Source organism: Dama dama, chromosome 6, assembly GCF_033118175.1.
Source record: "Dama dama isolate Ldn47 chromosome 6, ASM3311817v1, whole genome shotgun sequence".
NCBI lineage: Eukaryota > Metazoa > Chordata > Mammalia > Artiodactyla > Cervidae > Dama > Dama dama.
This window is the reverse complement of record NC_083686.1, coordinates 8,674,499-8,699,071: the sequence shown is the minus strand read 5'-3', so window position 1 is coordinate 8,699,071 and position 24,573 is coordinate 8,674,499. Positions and strand designations below refer to the sequence as shown.

General features: G+C 36.9%; 1 protein-coding gene across 2 annotated transcripts in view; it reads right to left on the bottom strand.

Annotated features, from left to right (window-relative positions):
* RAB28 (RAB28, member RAS oncogene family) overlaps positions 1 to 24,573 on the bottom strand; it is an 88,593-nt gene that overhangs the window by 15,001 nt on the left and 49,019 nt on the right. For both annotated transcript variants that reach the window (XM_061145505.1, XM_061145506.1), the window contains exon 5: positions 345 to 448. In XM_061145505.1, the coding sequence (XP_061001488.1) occupies positions 345 to 448 (104 nt within the window). The remainder of the gene's footprint in view (positions 1 to 344; positions 449 to 24,573) is intronic.

Genomic DNA, 24,573 nt, shown 5'->3' with positions numbered 1-24,573 from the left:
CTCAGTAAACGCAGCCCACTAGCTGTGGTAGCAGCAGCATCAGAAAACGAAACTATCCTGTGAGGTTATGACTGATCATCTCTGGATGCTGAGATTATGAGTGATTTATATTCTTTTTAGCTTTTGTATTTTAATTCCCTAAAAGAACCATGAAATTATGTTAAATAAATTATAAGAGGAGTATCAATAGAATAAGCATGTTGTATATAACCTAAGATATTTTATGTCTTCAATAGGAATTAATTTAATCTAAAAGTTAAGTAATGGAAGTATACTTCCTATGAATATTAGTAAATAAAAGTAAAGCATCACTTATAATATTCAGCATTCATTATCTTACTTACAGAGTCTCCTGTCTTTGCTGAGACAAAGTGGCTAGTAAAACCATTTTCCTGGCAAAATTTCAAGTGTTTTTCAGGTTTTACTGTTCTCATATGTTCCAAATCAACTAGAAAGGTGAACAAAAACAGAGAACAAAATTCAATAATAAAGTCAATCAATAAATATTTAACAAGTTTAAATGTGACTTTTTTTCTGATATTATACCCCAGCTTAGACACTAGCTGTGTAATTTGGGGCAAGTCTTTTAATCTCTTTATGCTTCAGTGTCTAAATCTAAAAGCTGGGAAAAACAAATGGACCTATCATATACAAAGTTCTTTGGGAATTAATCCATGTTTAGTGCACAATGGGGCTTCCCTGGTGGCTCAGCTGGTAAAGAATCCAACTGCAATGCAGGAGACCTGGGTTTGATCCCTGGGTTGGGAAGATCCCCCTGGAGAAGGGAAAGGCTACCCACTCCAGTATTCTGGCCTGGAGAATTCCACGGACTGTATAGTCAATGGGGTCACAAAGAGTCAGACACTACTGAGCAACTTTCACTTTCACACACAATGACTAGCACATGTTAAGTGCCAGAAAACTAAAAGCTATCATTCCTATTATCTATATAGTTTGAGGCACATTTGATGATACTCAAAAATATGCATTAGCATAATGCATTTAAACATAATGATTAATTGTAACATATACTTACCACAGCATATTTGGTTTGAAAGTTTAATTACTTTAATATATTAATTACAATAGTTCTGGAATCTCTATAAACTTTAATGTTACAAGCACATTATTAATTTTCTGCCGAAAATTATCAATATTTCATTGTCTACTTACTTTATTTACAGTTACAGCTTAATTTCACAAAGACATAGCTCATTTGCCTTCCAATTCTAAAAGTATCCATTTTGAAAGCAGTAATGGGCCAGGATATATTTTCTTGAATAGTGGTAGGTGCTTTAAAGCAAAGCACAGTACTCATATCCAATACTGGTTTTATCTAACACAGTCTAATTTTTTCAAATGTGATCTTTTATTGAACAGTTTCTCTTTTTACAACACTACAAACCCTATAAGGGTGTTGATTCAATGCCGTCAAATTATAAGGCAAATATATTCACAGGATTTAAGGACAACTAGGCTCTTTGAGTCAATATAGGAAAAAAAACCTTAAACTGATTTCCTGAGGAAGGGACCCAACTGACTTGTAAAAACTTGTAAATTTGCAAATCTAGTAAGCTTACATAATAGTGGCAATTGATTATCAACTAAAAAATGTTCTCATACTACGTAAAAGGCTTTATTTGAAATTACATTGAAGGTCTTTAGTTTGTAAGCTCAAGAAATCTTTCTCTAGGAGATTTTTGATCTACTGGGGGATTCCTAAGCCCCATTTATACTGCTTAGCTTGAATAATATGCACCTTTTTTCTTTTCTGGCCACAACTTGCTGTTCCTTAAACATCACTGAGACTTTATTTATAAGAAGAGGCCAAAAAATGTCCAGATACCACAGGCATCAATTTGTTGACGACTAAAATACTAAGCTATTAGCACTGACATCTGAACATCTAGTTTACCATAATATTGAAGTTAGAATACTTTCCTAATTCAACAAGAGTAAGAACAAATCATGTCACTAGGAAAATTCCCCAGTGAAATCACTGTCCAATTAAAAAAATAAAGTCTGTCATTCAACATGTATGTGCATTTTGTCTTTTCTAATGGAACAGTCTGCCACAGTTGTGTCTTTTCTTCCTTTCTTTCTTCTCTCCCTTCTCCACCTGCCCTACCAGATAACTCCTCAACTATTTACGTAGATAAACTACTATAAATTTATCTATATAGCACTGGGGGATTTACTAGCCAAAAGGTTTCTTCCTAACAAAGATAATCATTAGAGACTAATAATTATCACTAATCAATTGATAAAAAAATTATTCAATAAATATTTATTGAGTATTTATTATATACCAAGCACTATGGTAGGCAGTGAGAACCCAAAGAGGAAAAAGATACAATCCAGGTTCTAAAAAAATTACCACCACTATTGGGAATATAAAAGACTGTTAAGAAACATAAAAGTTATTTTAAATAACCAAGATTCTGAGAATGACACAGCAGATATAGAAAAGGCCCTCGCAGAATTTGACCATTGTTTTCCTCTGCTGTGTTAGAATTTAGTGAGCAAAATTTAAAAGGCCTTAATTACTAGAGTTTGTTGTTGTTGTTCAGTCACTAAGCTGTATCTGACTCTTCTGCAACCCCAAGGACTGTAGCCTCCAGGCTCCTCTGTCCATGGGATTACCCCGGCAACCATACTGGACTGGGTTGCCATTTCCTTCTCCAGGGGATCTTCCTGACCCAAGGATCAAACCCACGTCTCCTGCACTGGCAGGTGGATTCTTTATTGCTAAGCCACCAGGAAAGCCCTAGTTACTAGAGTACTTCATTCTAAATAATCCACAAATAAATAAATTCTGACAATGCAACTACAGTGAGATACTGGTAAATTCTTTCATTTCTTCAATTTCTGAAAGCATCATTAAAATTATTATCCAGTATTCATCTAGCATACATGTGGTAACAATCTTACTGCTATGATTTAATTTCCCTTATATCCTCAGTGCAGGGGTCCCCAACCTTTTTGGCACTAGGGACCAGTTTCTTGGAAGACAGTTTTTCCATGACCAATTCAAGCGCAGTAGGGTTCTCACTCCTATGAGAATTTAATGCCCGTCGCTCATCTGACAGGAGGTAATGCAAGCAACGGGGAATGGCTGTAAAGCCAGATGAAGCTTCGCTCGCTCAGCGGCTTGCTGCTCATCTCCTGCTGTACGGCCCGGTTGCTAACAGGCCAAAGACTGGTACCAGTCCATGGCCCAGGGGCTGGGGACCCTGCTTCAGTGAACCAGTGTTTTATTTTTTTTTAATAAAATACTTCCTCTTATTATTTTTTTATTTTAATACAGCTAGTTCCTGTATTTTATTTTTGAAAACGGAATTAAAAATCTCCCAATAGCATTAATACATAAAGATTTCTCAAACATTCAGAAAAATAATTATCAAAAGGACATAAAAAATGTCACTAACCAGAGACAACTACTGTTAACATTTTGGTGTATATCCTTCCAGTATCTAAACAACTGAAGGACATGGGCATTCACATTCCAATATGCAACTTCCTTTCAGCGCTACCATACTATACCCTGCTTAAAGTATGCTTAACAATTTCAATGGATAACCAGTTTACTCATTCAATGAGTATTTGAGTGCCTACTATGGTTAAGCACAGAGAAAGAAACGGCAACCCACTCCAGTATTCCTGCCTGGAGAATTCCATGGACAGAGGAGCCTGGCGGGCTACAGTCTATGGGGTCGCAAAGAGTCGGACACGACTGAGCGACTGACACACACACAGACACGGCTAGGCGCTGTCCTAAGAGCTGCACACGTAACAGTGACCTTACATCTTAATTCAGAGACACAGACCAACAAGTAAATTACAGAGTATTGCAAATGTTGATATATCTGATTGAAAAAAAAATAAAGCATGCATGAGAGGAATTACTCTTTCAAACAGGTAGGTCAAAGACCCTTAAGGTGAAGACCACACCACATTCAAAGAAAAGCCAGGAGGCCAGAGTGGCTGATAAGTTAGCAAGAGATGGAAACGGCAGGAAATGAAGTTTAAAAAGCCAGGAACTCTATAGGTCACTGAAAGAGAGGTGCAAAGCTAGTGTGAGGTTTGTAAGGGAAAAAAATTTTAAAGATGCACTCTGACTTATAGTTTAAAAGGCTGGGGCTGCTGAATAAACTGTTGTTTGTTGTTTTAGTCACCAAGTCCTGTCCAACTCTTTCACGACCCCATGGACTGACCATCAGGTTCCGCTGTCCATGGGATTTCTCAGGCTAGAATACGGGAGTGGGTTGCCATTTCCTTCTCCAGGGGATCTTTTCAGCCCAAGGATCAAACCTGCATCACCTGCACTGCAGGTGGATTCTTCACTGCTGAGCTACTGGGGAATAAACTGTAATTAAATGTAAAGCAGAGAAGCCACTGAGAAGATTATAGTAAAAATCTAGGAAAGAGAAGATGGTAGTTTGGACAAGGGTGGGACCAAGAAAGATGGTAAAAAGTAGGGCAGATTCTTAACATATTTTTGGGAATAAAAAGTGAGAAAGTACTAATGGATTTGACATGGATGTATAAGATAAAGAGAAATCACTTGAAGATAGCTTAACCTGGATTTTAAATGAAACAGTGTATTGTAGGTGTTGTTCCAGGCACACCCAGCTGCATGGATGGAGGTGCTGAGCAGATAAAGATTTGCAGTTAAGTAGTGCTGGAGTTTTCCCAATCATGTACAATTACTGAAAAGAAGGGCAGGTAATTGAAGATAAAAAATGTTAAGGAGTAGATTATATTAAAAAGAACATGGAATTTAAGTTAGGTAAGAAGGGGGATCAGGAAAATGAAAATTGATAAGATCAAGCAATGTTAAAGTCTTAAGTGGGTTTAAAAGTTACTGGAATTGGGTTACCAAAGATGAGAGATAACAGACAAACTGGAACACATGAAACTGATAATTGATATTATGGAGACAGTAAGTCTTCAGAATAACTATGTATACCTATGGATGATTCATGTTGAGGTGGGACAGAAAACAACAAAACTCTGTAAAGCAATTATCCTTCAACAAAAAAATAAATTAAAAAAAAAAACTATGTTAGTGTTGGTAGGTGGCAACATTATAGCAAATGATGAATTCAAGGAACTGAGAGACCAAAGTATTAAAAGGATAATCTGTATGCAATTAAAATTGCTAATCAGGATAGCAGTAGTAATGAACCAACATCTTTAAGAATTCAAGGTAGTGAGTGATTCAGGGTTTGGCTGATAATGCCAACAAATATAAGTAGCAGGATGTATAATCATATAGCTTGATAGTCAAATCTAAGGGTTTTTAGGCAAGATGAAGAAGAATGATCTGGAAAGAGCAATAACAAGAAGGTCACTACCCACCCTCCAGTACTAGTGATAAGGCAGATACAGGAGGGGATGCCAACATTTGAAAGAGTTTCAGGAGATGGCAGCACTGTCCTTACAGGAGAGCTAAGTGACAGAAGTAGTTTAAAAACTTCAGTTCAAGAGAGGTGTTGAGAGTATAGGAATTTTACTGATATCTTATTTGTAAGTTCCTGAAGACCCAATAGAAGAATCTCAGAAGTTAAGAAAGGGCAGAAACTGGGGTCTGAAAAGTGAAGGACAGGACTGTATAGGATAAGAATGGAGGAAGTAAATCAATAATTACAATGTCAAAGGCTTTCTTGTGTAGCTGACATAAATGGAGATTAAACAAACGAGAGGAAAAAATTCCAAGACGGTGTCAGACAGACAAGAAAATCCAAATTTTTCACTGTCAAAACCAACTGTTCCCTGCCGCCACCCCCTCCCAAAATCCCTTAGCTCACTCACCTTAACCTGGAAATTAAAATGGAAAGAAAGAAAATAAGCTATCAAGATACTAAATCTATCTGCCATATTCTTAAAAATCACATGGTACATGAGATGGAAATCTTAGAAGCCAATTGACTTTGGCTAACAATAATAATTTGGATAAGAAGTTGGAAAGCTGTTTGAAAAATTAATATGTACAGTTTTTACTATAATTCATGGCAAATTGATGGGGAAACAGGGCCTGACTTTATTTTTGGGGGCTCCAAAATCACTGCAGATGGTGACTGCAGCCATTAAATTAAAAGATGTTTACTCCTTGGAAGCAAAGTTATGACCAACCTAGAGAGCATATTAAAAAGCTGAGACATTACTTTGCCAACAAAGGTCCGTCTAGTCAAGGCTACGGTCTTTCCAGTGGTCATGTATGGATGTTAGAGTTGGACTATAAAGAAAGTTGAGCACTGAAGAATTGATGCTTTTGAACTGTGGTGTTGGAGAAGACTCTTGAGAGTCCCTTGGACTGCAAGGAGATCCAACCAGTCCATCCCAAAGCAGATGAGTCCTGGGTGTTCATTGGAAGGACTGATGTTGAAGCTGAAACTCCAATACTTTGGCCACCTGATGCAAAGAGCTGACTCATTTGAAAAGATCCTGATGCTGGGAAAGATTGAGGGCAGGAGGAGAAGGGGACAACAGAGGATGAGATGATTGGATGGCATCACTGACTCAATGGACATGAGTTTGGGTGGGCTCCAGAAGTTGGTGATGGACAGGGAGGCCTGGTGTACTACAGTCCATGGGGTTGCAAAGAGTCGGACATGACTGAGTGACTGAACTAAGCTGAACTGATCACTACCAGTCTTGACCCCTAGTGTGATAGTCCTTACTTTCCTTTTTCACAGTATCCTATGAAGCCATCTGTTGAAAACGGCAGTTTCAGAAAAATGGAAGGAGTCTGGGTTTCTGAAAGGGAGATGAGCCACTGATAAGCAGTACCAGGGTTTGGGCTTTATGTAAGTAAGAAATATATTGTTATTGTGTTAAGATATTGAAACTCCAGGGACTGTCTGTTATAGCATTTAGCATTACCTTAACTAATACAGACTGTTGGTTGGAGGTGTTTAGTTGCTGAGTCATATCCAACTCTTTTGCTGTAGCCCTCCAGGCTCTTCTGTCCATGGAATTTCCCAGGCAAGAATACTGGAATGGGCTGCCATTTCCTTCTCCAGGGGATCTTCCCGACTCAGGGATTGAACAGATTCTTTACCACTAATTACCTTAACTAATATAAAATGTAGATTTTCATCACTCTTGTTAACAATAAATCTCTTCCTGAGTATATATTGGGTCTTGAGTTATTAACTAATGAAAATTTGAAGTTATAATTAGTGAGATCAGCACTCACTAATTATACCCAGCATTACAATCGTCTCTTAGATTCTGGTTATGTCATATTCAACTAAATAGTTTAAAATTACATTAAACTTAATTATAAATTGAAAGGCAATTACATTTTTAGTTACCACGGAAACAAATACAAACCAAACATAAATCACTGGAGAAATGTTCCTTCTTCTGCCATTAAATGGTTCAAGTAATACGTACATGGAAAACAGTATGAAAACAAAAGTGCATTCTCCTTTTGCTAATATAATACATTTTGCTGGAAGATACAAAATATCTGAAAAATTATCAAGTCATGACCAATCTTGTTTCATTCATATCCACGTTCTTAGGTTATTTTAAAGCAAATCAAAGCCATGTCATTTCAACCATAAATATTTTATGGTAAATTCTTAAGGTGCTTTCTTTTGGTTTTACTGAAGAACAAAGCTTTGATTTAGAAGCAACACATGAGAATTCTGAATCTAAAGCTGTCACTTTCATCCTTCATTTGGTCCTGCTGATTCCAATGGGACACTAATCCCCTAAACTGATGTGATGGTTCAAAATTTACTTATTTAGATAACTTTCAGGATAAAGTGGCCTTTATATTAGGATACAGAAACAGATTTTGATGAGTAACAGAAAGTGAATGGTGTTTAATAAACAATACACAGTCTTGATAAAAATGACATTATGTCAAATATCATCATAAAGTAAGTGTCATTACAGCAATATTTTTCATATCCCAATAGATGATCTTTGTTACTATTTTACTATCTGGAGTGGTAGATTATATATAAACATTAGTCTCAATAAAAGAAATAACTTTTCTGAACTTCTCAAATGTTTGCAATATGGCAAAAATAGAAGAAACCATGGTTCTTCAATAATTCACGGTTTACTTGGAAAGGATGTAGGATATGGTAGTAAAGAATACAGTCTGCAGAGCCAAACTGCCTGGGCTTGATGCCTGGTTCTGTTTCTGTTTGCGGAACCTTGAACAACCAATCTCTCTCAGGTGGCTCATGCAACGGCAACAACAATAGTACCTACCACATAATATTAATACGTAACAGATAAAATGACTAAATACATATAAAGCACATAGAACAATGACTGGTACATAGCAAGGTACACAGTATGTGAAGTGAAGTTAAAGTCAGTCAGTCGTGTCCAACTCTTTGCGGCCCCAAGGACTGTAGCCTGCCAGGCTCCTCTGTCCATGGGATTCTCCAGGCAATGATACTGGAGTGGGTATCCATTTCCTTCTCCAGGGGATCTTCCTGACCCAGGGGTCAAACCCAAGTCTCCTGCATTGCAGGCAGACTCTTTACTGTCTGAGCTACAAACTGGCATATAGTAAGTACTACTGTCATTAATCTATTTATTCATGAACTATTTATCCAGGGCCTTCCAAGTGCTAACTGCTAGGAAGGCTGAGAGGAACACATGCGGAAAGATATTATACAATGAAATTCTAAGACCAAGAGAACAACAGTGGTCTGTATAAATAAGGTACAACAGGAGTAATAGAGAACAGTTCTAAGATTGCACAGGGGGACAAGAAAGATTTCACAAGAGATGATGGTGCTTCAGATAACTCCTGAAGGATGAGGAAAAATTACCCAGACAACCTTGGAAACAGAGGAGACACACATTCTTTACCAAGGAATGTGTGCAAAAGCATCTGAAGAACCTGGCTTCCAAGAGATGGTAAAATCAGCAGGGCTGGGGCATAAGGGTCTTCTATAGGATACTAAGAGGTTCATATATGTGTAGATAACAAATATACCACTACACTTTCATTTATCTTACCTCAAGTATTCCAGTCGACGTGAGCAAAAATATAAGCAATGAAAGGAAATCCTACAGGTGATGATATACACTGGAAAACCTTCAACTCTCCCTTGCTGGACTCAAAATATTTCTATTAACTACACAGTAACAACTTTTATTTCTAATTTCAGAGACTATTCAAAAGAAAATTGCAAATGATAAGTTTTAACTCCTACAGATTTCCAGAATATGACATGTTTTTTTCTGTTCAGGCATCTTGTATACATAAATAGTTGCCATTATCATGTTATAACTTTAAAAATAGAAGATGGCAAAGTTTATACTTATACACAGAGTCGTTAGTAATTACACTGCATATTAATCAACCTAAAGATGATTCAGATTATCTATGCAGTTGTAAAAATCACAGGCTACCAAAAAAATAGTTCAAGTACTCCTTTAAAAGAAAACAACACCTTACAATTCATTTACCTATTATGTCAAGTATTATGCCAAGTGTAAGCAATAAATTAGAGAACAAAATAGACACTATCCTTATTCTCACATTCAGGAGGGAGAAAGACTGAAACAAGTAAACAAATACATAAACAAGTCAACGTAACAATTATAATCAGAAATTGTGTGTGGGGAGGTGGGGTTGTTGAGCGGATAGAGAGTAACAGAGTGACAAGAAGCAAGACAGCAACTATGACCATTTTATAAGGTTGCCATGAAAGATCTCTTTGGCCTGGATCTGAAAGATAAGAATAAGCCAACCAGGTTAGGAGGAAGTTGGGAGAAAAAAATGTTTCTGTCACTGGGACACAATGTAAAAGAGGAAAATGAGCACAACCGATAAGAATAAGCCAACCAGGTTAGGAGGAAGTTGGGAGAAAAAAATGTTTCTGTCACTGGGACACAATGTAAAAGAGGAAAATGAGCACAACCGAGGCAAACAAGCATACTGAGCGCATGTGGGTATGTGTGGTGTAGCACATAGACATCACTCAGACACGGCAAAGCAAAGGCCCTGGAGGGCTGGACGCAAGGGTACAACGTGATCTCTGCATTTCAGAAACATTTACTCTGGCTACTAAGAGGAGAAGGGAGTCGGAAGGGCAAAACAGATGCAGAGAAACAACTTCAGGAGACTTCTGAAGAACCTCAAATCCATTTCAAAATTTACAGAATGCTTAGGGGCCCCGTAACAATCTTGACAGACAGGTAAAGCATTAACTAACTTCACACACAAGACACTGAGGTTCAGAGTGACTGAACCAAAGTCCCATTGCTAGTCATCTGTAGCACGAGAGAGAACCAAACCATCCCGTTCCAAATCCAGTCAGTGTCTCACAAAGAAGAAGGAACCTCAGTTTTGGGGATGATCATGTAACAGGCTTTTATTCAGAGTTTTAACTAAAAGAATAAAGGCATCAAACTTTAAACGCTCACTACAGTAAAAATGTGAACTATTATATACCTGGTTATTGCTTATTAGTACTTTAAAAGTATTCATTAATAACAGTAAATCATAAAACTGATCCCATTAGCATTATAAAATAAGACACTCTGCCTTAGCACTTGATTATATAAAGTCCTTTACAAAGTACTTGCAGCTGTACACACAAGTTGTGAAATTACATAATGTTTAAAAATGATCCATCATGATTAGCCCACACATGACAAGTAAAATACCCTTAATAATTTATTAAATTTGATTTACATGTGCTTAAAATTATGTATATATTTTGACTTCTAATATACACACACTAATGCTAATAAGCCAAGTATATGACAACTTCTCTTTTTTAGTCCTATTTGTTTACTGGCATCCAGGCATCCACGTTCAGGATCTCCACTGCATCTACTTACAGGATTGTTGATGTAATGAACAGAAGAGCCTCCCAAGATACAGTCCCAAATGTAACAAATAGCCTAAAAACTATATATCAAATGTACAATAATCAGAGCTACTAATCAAACTAAATCATATAAAACTTTAAGCAAAATTTTAAAATCACAAGTTTCTATATTGCTTTATATTGGCCTAAGATATTTCTATTTTCCTAAATACTCACTGTTCAACATCCTGTAAGAACATATTCTATAATGAATATGACTTTTTCATTCAAACCAGAATGTATTACTTCATGTTTTTTAAAAAAGTGAAAGTACTGTATGATGCTAACTTATTACATTATTGTCTGTTCCCTATTAATAGAAAGAAAGCATTAAAAGCATAAACTATTTATGCTTCTTAGTCCATATACAATGGCAAAAACAATATTCTCTGTGAAGTTATTGCAAAATATGTTGCTTCCTAACTTGAAGAAGCAAAATACAGATACAGCACTTGTATGGATTTTCACAGTAATTTTTAGGTTATCAAGGAAACATCTAGAGTGTTGATCTGGTTATACTCAATTCAAACAAACTACTTGTCACATTAACTACCTCCAGGAAGTTACTCCAAACACAAAATAAACTGTTTATGCCCCTACTCAGATAGATAACATGACAGATTGTTATTAGTTGAAGACAGATGAAATACATTAATTTGATTGTGAGCATATGTTTAATTTTACCCTGCCATGCACACTCTCTAATGCTGTCTTTCTGTGATGACATAGTAAATCATACTGTATTAGAAGAATTGCTAACACAAGAAAATAAAAAATTACCAGAATTTGACTTTGGAGATTCTTAAACCAAACTTCTTAAAAAATGTAACTGCCTGAAACTGGGTTCCACAAATACATAAAGAAAAAAGGTGTCATCAAAGAAATTAATTTTTACTATAAATAGTAAAAAAAGACCTCAATGCAGTTTAACATTTTTCTTACATACTACTTTTTATAATTTCTTTGTGAAATGCCTCTTCCCTCCCTTCCCCATTTCTACTGTTTATAATGTTTATCCTATTAATGTGTGTGTTTTCTATAAGAAGGACATCTGCTATATTTTTTCCAGTGTTTGTTTCCCTTAGGTTAGGATTTTCCTTTTCATGATGCATTAGATTCACAGAAATTAGGATTTTATGAAATCAAATACACCGAGAAAATAAGCTCATTATTACTTAAGCTACCTTTCTTGGTTCTTTTATAAGCAGCTAAAAACAAAAATAAATTTTTTTAAAAAGCACAGAACTCAATAGCCACTCAAAAATATTTGTTGAATAAAGATAAATATTTTGGGGGCTCTCCTGGTGGCTCAGTGGTAAAGAATCTGCCTGCCAAGGCAGGAGACACCAATCGCATCCCTGATCCAGGAAGATCCTGCATGCGCCCAAGCCCGTGGCCCACAGCCACCCAGCCTGTGCTCCGGAGCCCAGGCGCCGCGCAGCGGAGGCCACACGCCGCGACTCCCGGGGCCCGTGCTCCGCAACAGGAGCCACCACGACGAGAGGCTCGTGCCCCGAACCAGGGAGCAGCCCCCGCGCGCCACAACCAGAGAAAAGTCCGCAGAGCAACAAGCACCCAGCACGACGAAAAATCCACAAACGGTTTTTTAAAAAAAAGAAAAAACAAAAACATTTTTAGACTTTTTAAAACAAATACAAAATATCAAAGGTGTCTAAACTAGTATGTATTCTTCCATTTTATAGGAATACTATACAGGACTGAAAAGCCGAGCTAGAGTCTCACACCACAATTAATAATGAGTATCACAAATGTGTTGAGCAAAACAGAAAGACATTAAGAAATACACATAAATGACAACATTCATGTGAAATTTTAAAATGAAAAAATTAGCTATCAGTGAAGAATACACAGACGATGAAACTAAGAAGAACAGCACGGAAAACGTTAGGACAAAGGATAGTAGTTAACTCTGAAGGAAGAGAAAGGACTGATAAAGGCACCTGGTTGGCTTCTAGGGTGCTTGGCAATGTTCTACTTCATGACCCAGGAACAGCTAGTCTTTAAACTACACATATATATATATATATACTTTTCTGTATGTATATATTCATTATATTAAAAAGTCTAATAAAATTACACTAATATGACAATCTTCTCTTCAAACTGAATTTTTCATATTATCATAAAGAAGGGTCACTGCTGCAAAAATATTCATGGTTTTCACAATTTTCCTTTATTGTGAAATAATAAAGGACTTCTTTAGTCCCTTAGTTATCAAATCATACTCTTTCAACCTCTCTATATATGTCATGAATCTTGTGGATTTTCTCTTCAATAATTTATTACCTGACTCCTCCAGATCCTTCAGTTGTCAATTATTTTTGATTCTAGTAATTCTCTAATATTTTTATAGATTCTCTATATTGCTATAAGATTTGCCTAATTACTTTGCATTGTATTTCTATTGTATAGTCACATACATATCTACAACCAGACCTACAAGGACTCTTAGGGGATAATGATAAATACCACTTACTCTGTAGAGTCACCAGAACACTAATAGCAGGCAGAATCGAGAGGGCAGGAAGGAGAGTATGTAAAAATTCATATTATTTCAACTTTAGTATCAAATTTAGTATTTCAAATTTAGTATCATTAACTGAACTAGCTAAATTCTCTCTGGTAATGGGTAATGGATAACCACCTCTCCTCTGACTTCAGGTTAAAATGTAATAATAGGTCTAAATGGGAACATAATACCATGGAGTAAGCAACTCTTTCTGTATTTGTGACGGTTTATAACTTTTATTGCCCATTGACTCTTCTTATTTTGAGTCATGTTTCAGGCAGTCTCCATAGTAATTCTTACTGCAGAATCTTATACTGGCCAGTATTACATAGGTTTATTTGCAAAGATCAACATGATAGCTAAATAGTATAGCAAGGTCCCAGTTCACTTATGTCTTTCATTTAAAAAAAAAAAAATGCACTTCTTTTTTTGCATGAAAAAAAAAAAAAAAAGTGTATTTGTCTTTCCTAGATACCAGTATAGCCTGGGATCTTGCAAGAATCAGAGGAAATAGTAAGAACTGCTTCAATTGGCAATTATACTACGGTTATTTAATTATTTCTTATATTTTCCTCTCTTTTCTAACTGCCCTCAATGACCATGTATTAGATCCACTGGGAGAGGGGGAATGATAAAACATGACTTAAAATCACAACAAAAAGTAAACAGTAAAGACAAAACTGCCCAATAGCAACAGAATCCAGAGTAATAAGAATAGTTAACATTTATATAGCACCAAAGTGTTTTACAGGCACATTACACATATTAAATTATTTAATCCTCACAGTAACCACTAGCTGACAGATGAGAAAATAACGCATAGAGAGGATAAATGACTTATATAAGGACACATTTTCAGGAAGGAGAGGAGCCAGAACTTAAGGCCCTCGCACTCCATCTCCAGAGTGTGCATTCTTAACTCAGCTTTCTCCTCAGGCAGGACAATCTTCTACAACTGTCGTTTTCCCCATGACGCTGTTTCATTCATGTTATCCCAGGTGGAACACTTCATTCACTTTCATTGCCATATAACATATCTTTGTATGAACATACCACAATTTATATATCTTTTCTCCAAGTGGACACTCAAATTGCTTCCAATTACTAGCTATTATTGACAGTGAAGCAGCATGACACCTGATACATATGTATAGCAGTCTGTTTAAGATATAAAACTGTTGAATCCTAGGGTCTATGAATGTTCAACTTTACAGAATAATGGCAAATAATTTTCAAAGTCATTGTATCAATTTACAATCCACCCAGCAATGAACATGAATTCCTGCAGATTCATATTATGTTTCTGTCACTTCTTAGGCTTTTTGATGTGTACGTTATTACTTATGGGGCTTCCCTGGGGGCACAAGAGGTAAAGAATCTGGCTGCAATGCAGGAAACCCAGGTTCAATCCCTGGGTCAGGAAGATCCCCTGGAAAAGGGAATGATAACCCACTCCAGTATTCTTGTCTAGAGAATCCCATGGACAGAGCAGCCTGGCAGGCTACAGTCCATGGGGTCGCAAAGAGTCGGACACGACCGAGTGACTTCACACACACACACACACACACACACACACATTACTTACCTGTAGTCTTATTTTGCATTTCCTTGATTAGTGATTATTTTCAAATGTCTTTGGGCCGATTTTTCCTAGGGAATTTCTCCTCATGTTTTATGTCCCTTTTTCTACTAAGTTGTCTTTCTTATAGATTTGCAAAAGTATATTAATATTTTTTTCAGTTATTTGGGGTACACATACCTTGTCCCAGTTTGTGATCTTTTTGAATTATTTAATGTGTCACTTGATAGAAACAAACATGTTTATCTTATGTGGTTGATATAGTCAACATTTAAATTTAGCAAAAAATCTTTCCACATCCCAAGGTATGAAAGATATTCTTTCATTTTTTTCTTCTAAAAAAGTTGTGAGATTTATATTACAGTCTTTAACCTGTTTGGAACTGTGTATGAGAGTAATATACGCACCGTTTTCTTTTTCTCCATAAAAACAAACTATTCCAGGACTACTTACTAAATATATCAACCTTTTAAATGATCAAACTAGTCAATCCTGAAGGATTGACTGAATATTCATTGGAAGGACTGATGTTGAAGACCCAATACTTTGGCCAGCCAGTGCAAAGAGCCAACTCATTGGAAAAGACCCTGATGCTGCGAAAGATTGAGGGCAGGAGGAGACTGGAGCGACAAAGGATGAGATGGTTGGATGGCACGGCACCGACTCAATGCACGAGTTTGAGCAGACTCTGGGAGACAGTGAAGGGAAGTCTGGTGTGGTGCAGTTTATCGGGTCACAAAGAGTCGGACATGACTTAGCGACTGAACAATAAATCCTTTCAGAAGATATTCAATATCACTTCCATTATAATATCAAAGTTCTCTTTACATGAGAGTTTGTTTCTAGCATTTCCAGTCTATTTTCTTGAGTGAATTTCTCAATGTATTTACTACAAGCTGTCTATAAAAATTTTTATCACAACATAGCAAAGGGTCCTCACTTTGTAATTCAGGAACATATTAACTATCCTTGGCCCTTTTTTCCACCCATATACACATTAGAGTCATTTAGTTTAAATACCACACATAAATAGCATTGGGTTTTAAAATTATGCTGAATCAGTAAACCAATTTGAGATGAAATGTTAGTTTTATAATATTGAGTCTTTGTATCCTTGAACACGGGAGTTATCTTTTATTTGGGTCTTATATCTACACCTTATATTAAAATGTATACTTTTCTCAACACAGGGATTTCTGAAGTAGTTATTCATATTATCTTAGAATTTTGCAGTTTTATTTCTTCCTTTTTAATCTGTATGTCATATATCTTTTTTTTTTTTTTTTACTGTTTTACAATAGCTAGGACTTCAAGAAGGATGTTGAATATGGTGAACAGTGAAAGTGAACATCCTTGCCTTGCACCTGGTCTTAGTAGGAAAGAATTCAATCATTTGCTATCAAGTATGATGTAACTGTAGGTTTTTCATAGATGCCATTTATCAGGTTGAAGAAGTCAATCCTCATGCCTAGTTTGCTCATTTTTTTTTAATACCATGAATGGATGTTAAATTTCATCAAATGCTTTTTATGCATTTATTGAGATCATTATATGCCTTTTCTTCTTAAGCCTATTGATATAGTAAATTATATTAATTGATTCTGAATGCTAAAATAGCCTTGTATTTCTATGATAAATACCACTCTGTCGTGATGTAGTATCCTTTTTATATACTGCTAAATTCAATTCATTAATGTTTTGTTAAGAATTTTCTATGTCTATGTCCATGAGGGATATTACTCTGCAGTCACTTTGTCTTTTCCTGGGCTTAGTATCAGATTAACACTGCTGTCACAAAATGAGTTCAGAAGCGTTCCATCCTCTTTGGTATTCTGATAGGGTTTACATACAATTGGCATTATTTCTTTTATGTGTGTTTGGCAGAATTCACTAGTAAAACCATCTGGGCCTGTAGTTTTCTTTGTAGGAACATTTTAAATTATGGATTCAGTTTTGTTTTGTTTTTCATAAATATAATATTCAGGTTATCTATTTCTTCTTGAGTAAACTCTGGTAATTTATATCTTTTTTTTTCCATTTATTTTTATTAGTTGGAGGCTAATTACTTTACAATATTGTAGTGGTTTTTGCCATACATTGACATGAATCAGCCACGGATTTACATGTATTCCCCATCCTGCTCCCCCCTCCCACCTCCCTCTCTACCTGATCCCTCTGTGTCTTCCCAGTGCACCAGCCCTGAGCACTTGTCTCATACATCCAACCTGGGCTGGTGATCTGTTTCACCCTTGACAGTATACTTGTTTCAATGCTGTTCTCTCTGACCATCCCACCCTCGCCTTCTCCCACAGAGTCTAACAGTCTGTTCTGTACATCTGTGTCTCTTTTTCTGTTTTGCATATAGGATTATCATTACCATCTTTTTAAATTCCATATATATGTGTTAATATACTGTATTGGTCTTTATTTTTCTGGCTTACTTCACTCTGTATAATGGGCTCCAGTTTCATCCATCTCACTAGAACTGATTCAAATGAATTCTTTTTAATGGCTGAGTAATATTCCGTAGTGTATATGTACCACATCTTTCTTATCCATTCGTCTGCTGATGGGCATCTAGGTTGCTTCCATGTGCTGGCTATTATAAACAGTGCTGCGATGAACATTGGGGTGCAAGTGTCTCTTTCAGATCTGGTTTCCTCAGTGTGTATGCCCAGAAGTGGGATTGCTGGGTCATATGGCAGTTCTATTTCACGTTTTTTAAGGAATCTCCACACTGTTCTCCATAGTGGCTGTACTAATTTGCATTCCCACCAACAGTGTAAGAGGGTTCCCTTTTCTCCACACCCTCTCCAGCATTTATTGCTTGTAGACTTTTGGATAGCAGCCATTCTGACTGGCGTGTAATGTACCTCATTGAGGTTTTGATTTGCATTTCTCTGATAATGAGTGATGTTGAACATCTTTTCATGTGTTTGTTAGCCATCTGTATATCTTTAAAGGAATTTGCTCATTTAATTTAAATTGTTGTTTATAGAAATAAAACTTCTTGGTATATTCCCCATTCTCCTTTTAATATCCACAGAATTTATGACAAATTCTCCTCTTTCATTCCTGATACTGTAATTTGTATCTTCTCTCTCTTTTTTATGGTCAGTTTGGCTAGAGGTTTATCCAATTTTATCAATCTTTTCAAAGGATCTTTTGATTTCATTGATTTCTCTACTGTCTTTTATTTCTGGTTTTAACTTTACATTTTCCTTTCTTCTGTTTGCTTTAGATTTAGTTTGCTCTTCATTTTCTATTTTCTTGAGATGAAAGCTTGGGTTACGGACTTTGAGGAATTTTTTTTTTTTTTCAAATGTAAGCATTCAGTAACACTAAACATTTCTCTCTAAACAACTACTGCAGCTGCATCCCACAAATTTTTATATGCAGTGCTTTCATTTTTATTCAATTCAAAATATTTAATTTTCTATGACTTCCTCATTGATTCATAGGTTATTTAGAAGTGAGTTGTTTAATTTCCAAATAACTGGAGATATTACAAATATCTTTATGTGATTGGTTCCTAATTTAATTCCATTACTGTCAGAGAATATATTCGATTCTTTTCAATTTGTTTTTATAGGGCAGAATACGGCCTTGTTTCATATACAACTGAAAGCAATGTGTATTCTGCTGTTGTCAGAGTAAATGTACTGTAAACGTCAGTTAGATCTGGCTGACTGATGTTCACGTGGTGCTCACGTCTCTACATCCATAACTAATTATTTCCTACCTGCCCTATCAGTAGTGAGAGGAGCACTGAAGTCCCAGCTGCAACGGTAGATCTGTCTATTACTCTTCTCTGCTCAATCAATTTCTTTCTGTCGGTGGCTTTATATATGTTTAGGATTGTGATGGCTTTTTATTGAATTGACCCTTTGATCATTATTGTAATACTCTTCTTTATCCCTGCTAAATTCCTTGTTTCTGGTATTAACAAAACTACTTCAACTTTCTTTTGATTAGGGTTTATAGAACTTATCTTTTCTCATCCTTTTACTTTTAACCTATCTGAATCTTCATATATAAAGTAGGTTTCTTATAGACAGGATATGGCTGGGTCTTGCTTTTCTACCCATTCTGACTATCTCTATAGTTTAATTGGTGTATTTAGACCAGGTGTTGGCAAACATTCTCTATAAAGGGCCAGACAGTAAATATTTCAGGCTTTGCAGGTCATATGCTCTTTACAGCAGCTACTCCACTCTGCCGCTGTGGTGAAAAAGCAGGCACAGACAAGATGTAAACAGATGAGTGTGGCTCTATTCCAATAAAACTATTTATGGACACTAAAATTTGATTTTCATATAATTTTCAGGTGTCAGAAAATATTACCCTTCTTTTGATTTTCTTCCAACCATTTAAAGATGTAAAAACCATTCTCAGGTAGTTGGCCATACAAAAAAGCGGCATAAGCTGCAGTTTGCTGACCCTTGCTCTACACCACTGCTCAAATCATTCTTCTGCTTAAAATCCCTGAGGGACTTTCTATAGCTCTTAGGAGAAAGTCCAAACTCGTTAAAATATAGTCTCCGTTTCTCAACTCTTCCTGCCTTACACCCTATGCTACAGCTACAACAAAACGCTGTAAATTTCCCTTAATATTTCAGACTATACCCCAGCTTCGGAGGCTTTATTCCTTCTTTCACTTGTTCCTGACCTGCTGTTTCCTGTCCTCCTCCGTACGGCACTCCTGCGTGTCCCTTAAGAGTCTGCGTGAGCGCCTGTACGCCAAGGTCACCGTGCGGGACAGCACTATCGTGCCAGCTGCAATACCACTGCACTAAGAATGTCAAAGGCCTCGTTAATGAACGGATGACCGAATGAGCACTAAAATATCCTAAGAGGAAACCGAATGGCTCCCAACAGTAAGAACAAAGTCAAATTCTAACAGGTAGTTATGTTTTCATGTTCATCAAAACACATGTTAACCAAACTGATTAGAGAAAAGATTCTTCAATTCTCACAAAAACTGAAAGCATTTTCTTAATTATAAAATATCTCTTAAACTTTAGTATTAAACTGTAATGTAGCAAACTCTCAGAAGATGGTGCCAGCCTTATATGTCAATAAGCCAAGAAATAATAAATAATAAGACAATGGATTTTAAAAAATGCTTCCTCTTAAAATAAAAGGAGCTATTTAAGAAAAATCACAAGTACAGATAATTCCTAACAGAAAAACGTTTCAAAAGAGGAAAACATCATTCCTGAACCTAAGACTAAACATAAAACTTCATCAATTTTCACCACTTCTTATCAAAATATAGAATAGCTGTCAGTAATCTTCAAAGGTTAAAAAAAAAAGATCTGAGGGAAAGAGTGAGTTTAAGTGCAAGCCCAGAAAACATTCATCTCCACTGAATTTAATTCATCTTAATGAATTCAGTTCACAGTTTCTATATATTAGCATATCCAATTACAACTCTCTATATACATGGCAGGGGTAGGGAAGAAGTAGGAATAAAGAAGAAACTAAAAGTATACAACAATTTTTGGTATTCAATTTTAAGTCAATGTCTTAATTACATAAGTGATAAATTTTAAATAATTCAGTGTGCTAATACTTGAATACGAGATATAAATACATGGAAATAAGTGTTTTTTAAAAACCATATCAAGGATAAACTTATACTTTACAAAATTATTTCACCAATATTTAATAATATATTTATTAAAATGTAATAATATTTTTGAATGTCTCCATTTGGCAAAATTCATTCAACAATTATTTATTTCATAGTCCTTTATATATGTCTCAGAAAAAAATAAAGCATTATAAGAAAATCTCAATTGGGGCCAAGGTGGCATCAATTAACTTGAACGGTTAAATAATTATGTCTACTGCCAACAAAAAACATCAACCTCAAAAATAAAAAATATACTGATAATAAACAAACATCTTGAAAACAAAAGATACACATATCAACTCCAATGAAGAATCACATGTCACTGAAATAGGTCATCAAACTTTAAAGTTGCCAAAAAGAAAGGGGTAAAGCCCTTACATCATAACCGATCACATCATATTGCATGTCTAGAGCACATGTGAAAACAGGTCTCAAGGCTGGCTGTCAAACACCTCTCACTGCGCCTCTGCCGCAGTGCTGATTTAAACTAACACTTCTGTCTCACTCTATGCAAAAACTTCTTTGGGTTTTTGGTATACTCCCAGCTCACTGTTTTAAGTGGGTCTTTATGGTAAAAAGACTTCAGCTGTTTTTAAAAGACTGTTACAACTGTTTAAACATTTTTAAAACTAATACTTAAGCATGATAAGGATTTTTAAATCCAAACTATCAAAGGTTTGAAATGCCACTGATACACTGAAGAAGTATTACAAATGAGAATACACAGTAGCATTAGAAACAAAAAATAAAGAAAAGGTGCCAAGAATAGAAGAGGAACAGAAAAATTTCTGGAAGATAAACTGGTAGAAATAACTCTCCAAATATGGGATCTAATACTAAAAATTTGTGAACCCTAGAATAGGTAAGGTGTATCAACTGGGGTTCAATCAATGAGGCAGAACAGTATAGATGATAAGAAGAAAGATTTATTACAGAGGTCAGACTGCAAAATTGGGGGAGCTGCTGAGCAACAGGTACAGGCTGCTGCCCCCACATCCGGTCTTGAGCCTGATGTCACGACGCTGTAGATCCGCCAGACCAGCAGTCAGGAAGGGAACTGGATAAAGAGCAAGGACAAACTGGAACCTGCCAGGATAAGCAGAACTGATAAGGAGAAATGAAGTCTGCAAGAACAAACTGGAACCTGTGAGGATGACAGTAATGACAAACCAAACTCGCATGTGTCCCTCACCAACCCAAGCCTGATGCCAAGGGTGACCAAAAGGAGAAACGCACACCCTTCTCCAGGGAGCTGCAGACGCAGGGCAAGCACTCAGAGATACTGAAGGGGGAGCCTGACAGGTGCTGCAGGAGCTACAGGTCCCCCTGCCATCCCACACCTACCAGGGGAGCAAGCAAACCAGCGACAGGGTGTGAGAGCTCACAGCGCCTGGTCCATAGCACTGACCCTCAGAGAGCCACAGAGCATGCCTGCCACTTCACTTCTCTCCTACAGCTTTTCCACAAAATGTCTTTTGTAACCAGCGCTAACTGACCAGTACAGGAAAGGAAATTTTGGAAATGTATTTCCAGTTTAGCCAAGCTGACCTAGGACAATGCCACCAGAGAAACAGCAGTGCACTCACATAACCTTAAACTGCCACAAGGTATAAAGAGAGAAAGGAAGAACAGTTGGTACAGAGTGGTAAACTCCTCTAAGTCAGTCCAATAATTCCTAACATCTACAGTGGACAGGGGTCTCTGATATTGCCTATCTATAGTTAGAAGCCTGACTGTCAATATACTGCTGCTAAGCCGCTTCAGTCGTGTCCGACTCTGTGTGACCCCACAGACAGCAGCCCACCAGGCTCCCCTGTCCCTGGGATTCTCCAGGCAAGAACACTGGAGTGGGTTGCCATTTCCTTCTCCAATGCATGACAGTGAAAAGTGAAACTGAAGTCACTCAGTCGTCTCCGACTCTTAGCGACCCCATGGACTGCAGCCTACCAGGCTCCTCCATCCATGGAATTTTCCAGGCAAGAGTACTGGGTCAATATGCTACCAATACTCTAAAGTCAGGGTGAAATATATTGCAAATCCTGAAGGTTGTCCTCACCTTCAAGATAAGAACTACTAAGAAAATCCAGTAATGACCTTCATCATGAATTTTAAAACCTAGATCAGCTACTGTGTGTGTGCTTAGTCACTCAGTCGTGTCCAACTCTTTGCGATCCCATGGACAGAGGAGCCTTCCGCCAGGCTCCTCCCTCCATGGGATTCTCCAGGCAAGAATACTGGAGTGGGCTGCCATTTCCTCTTCCAGGGGATCTTCCCAACCCCAGGATTGAACCCAGGTCTCCTGCACTGCAGGCAGATTCTTTACCGTCTGAGCCACCAGGGAAGCCCACAAATCAGCTACCAATCAGCTACTAATACTACTCAATTTTACATTCATATTTAAATAGGAACAAGCAAGAGTCTACAGGTCTTAACAAATCAAGAGCATGAATGGGAGGACATAGAGCTGTTAACCCTCAGGAAAACAGCCAATATTGGAAATGAAGGACAATGAAAAAAAATGCAAGCATCCCATTCTTGTCATGACCACTGTCTTCCCACTTTGGCAGTAGAGGGTACGGCAGTGGCAACAGCGGCTGCTGAGTCCGAGGCTTCAGCTTTGTACTTGTAGCAATGGCCACAGCAGGATCTGGAGGGCAGGGAGGAAGGCTGGGGCTCGTCTGGGATGATGATGTTCAATATTTTTATAAGGATAAAGGTTATGCAGGGGTGTGACCTGACAAAGTCAACATATGCTACACTTAAGACTTTTTTCATTTCACTGTAAGAAAATTTTACCACACCCCACCCCAAACTTGACCTCTAAGTAATGATATGTATAATGAAAGTGTTTAGATATAAAAGGTACTATCTACAACTAATTTTGAATGCATCAAAATACAGATGAACTGCTAGACTGACAGAGGGATGGACAGATATGTGATCAAGCAAACAAAACAGAATATTCATTGCAAACCCCAGATCAGGGTCAATAAACCACATATGGCATGTGGGTTAAAACTGGTCTGCCACCTGTTCTTAGGGCCCATGAGCTAAGAACAGTTTTCATATTTTGAAAAAAGCTGAAAATAAATGAAAAGAATAATTTCTGACATAAGAAATACAAAATTCAAATTTTAGTATCTATAAATAAAGCACAGTCACACTCATTCATTCATAAACTGTTCATGGCTGGAAAAGCGCCACAACGGGACAGTTCAATAGTTTGTGACAGATGCTATATGTCTTGCCAAGCCTAAAATATTTACTATCTGGCTCTTTTCAGAAAAAGTCTGTCAAGTTTTTCCTCTAGACAGTGAGTATATAGGTGTTTATCATAAAGTTCAACTTCCCTGTTTGTTAAAAATTTTTATAAGAATGTTAAAAAAAAAACAAATAATCATAAACTAATTCAACAGAGGCCCATTGGGAGGAGAAGGGTCAACCACTTTTGAGTATGGCAATCAGATTTTCTAAATCCTACCTGCAAGAAGTCACGTGCTGGGAATCACAAAAAGGTGAGAAAACTACCACCAAGACTGTAGCCTTGGAGACATGCCCTGTCCATTAAAAACTGGCCTAGTAACATTCTACGCACCAGCCAGTGAAAATGTCAAGGAAGCTTGACATCATGTGAAGTCTTAGGTCAAAGAAAGAAAAGTTTTTCAAAAATCCATGAGAAATCAAAACATCAAGCCTTCCCCTATTCTCACTCACAGCTGAAAACTGATATCAGTTTCCAAGGACTGCTGGAACCAAACCACCACAAAATAGGTGGCTTAAGATAATAGAAAAGAATTCTCTTGGAGTTCGGAGGCAAGAAATCATAAATCAAAGTATTGGCAGGACCAAACTCCCTCTGAAGGCTCTTGGGAAGAATCCTTTCTTGCCGCTTTTTGGCCTCTTATGGTTACTAGCAAACCTTGGGAAAGCTTGTGGCTCCCTGACTCCAATCTCTGACTCTATCTTT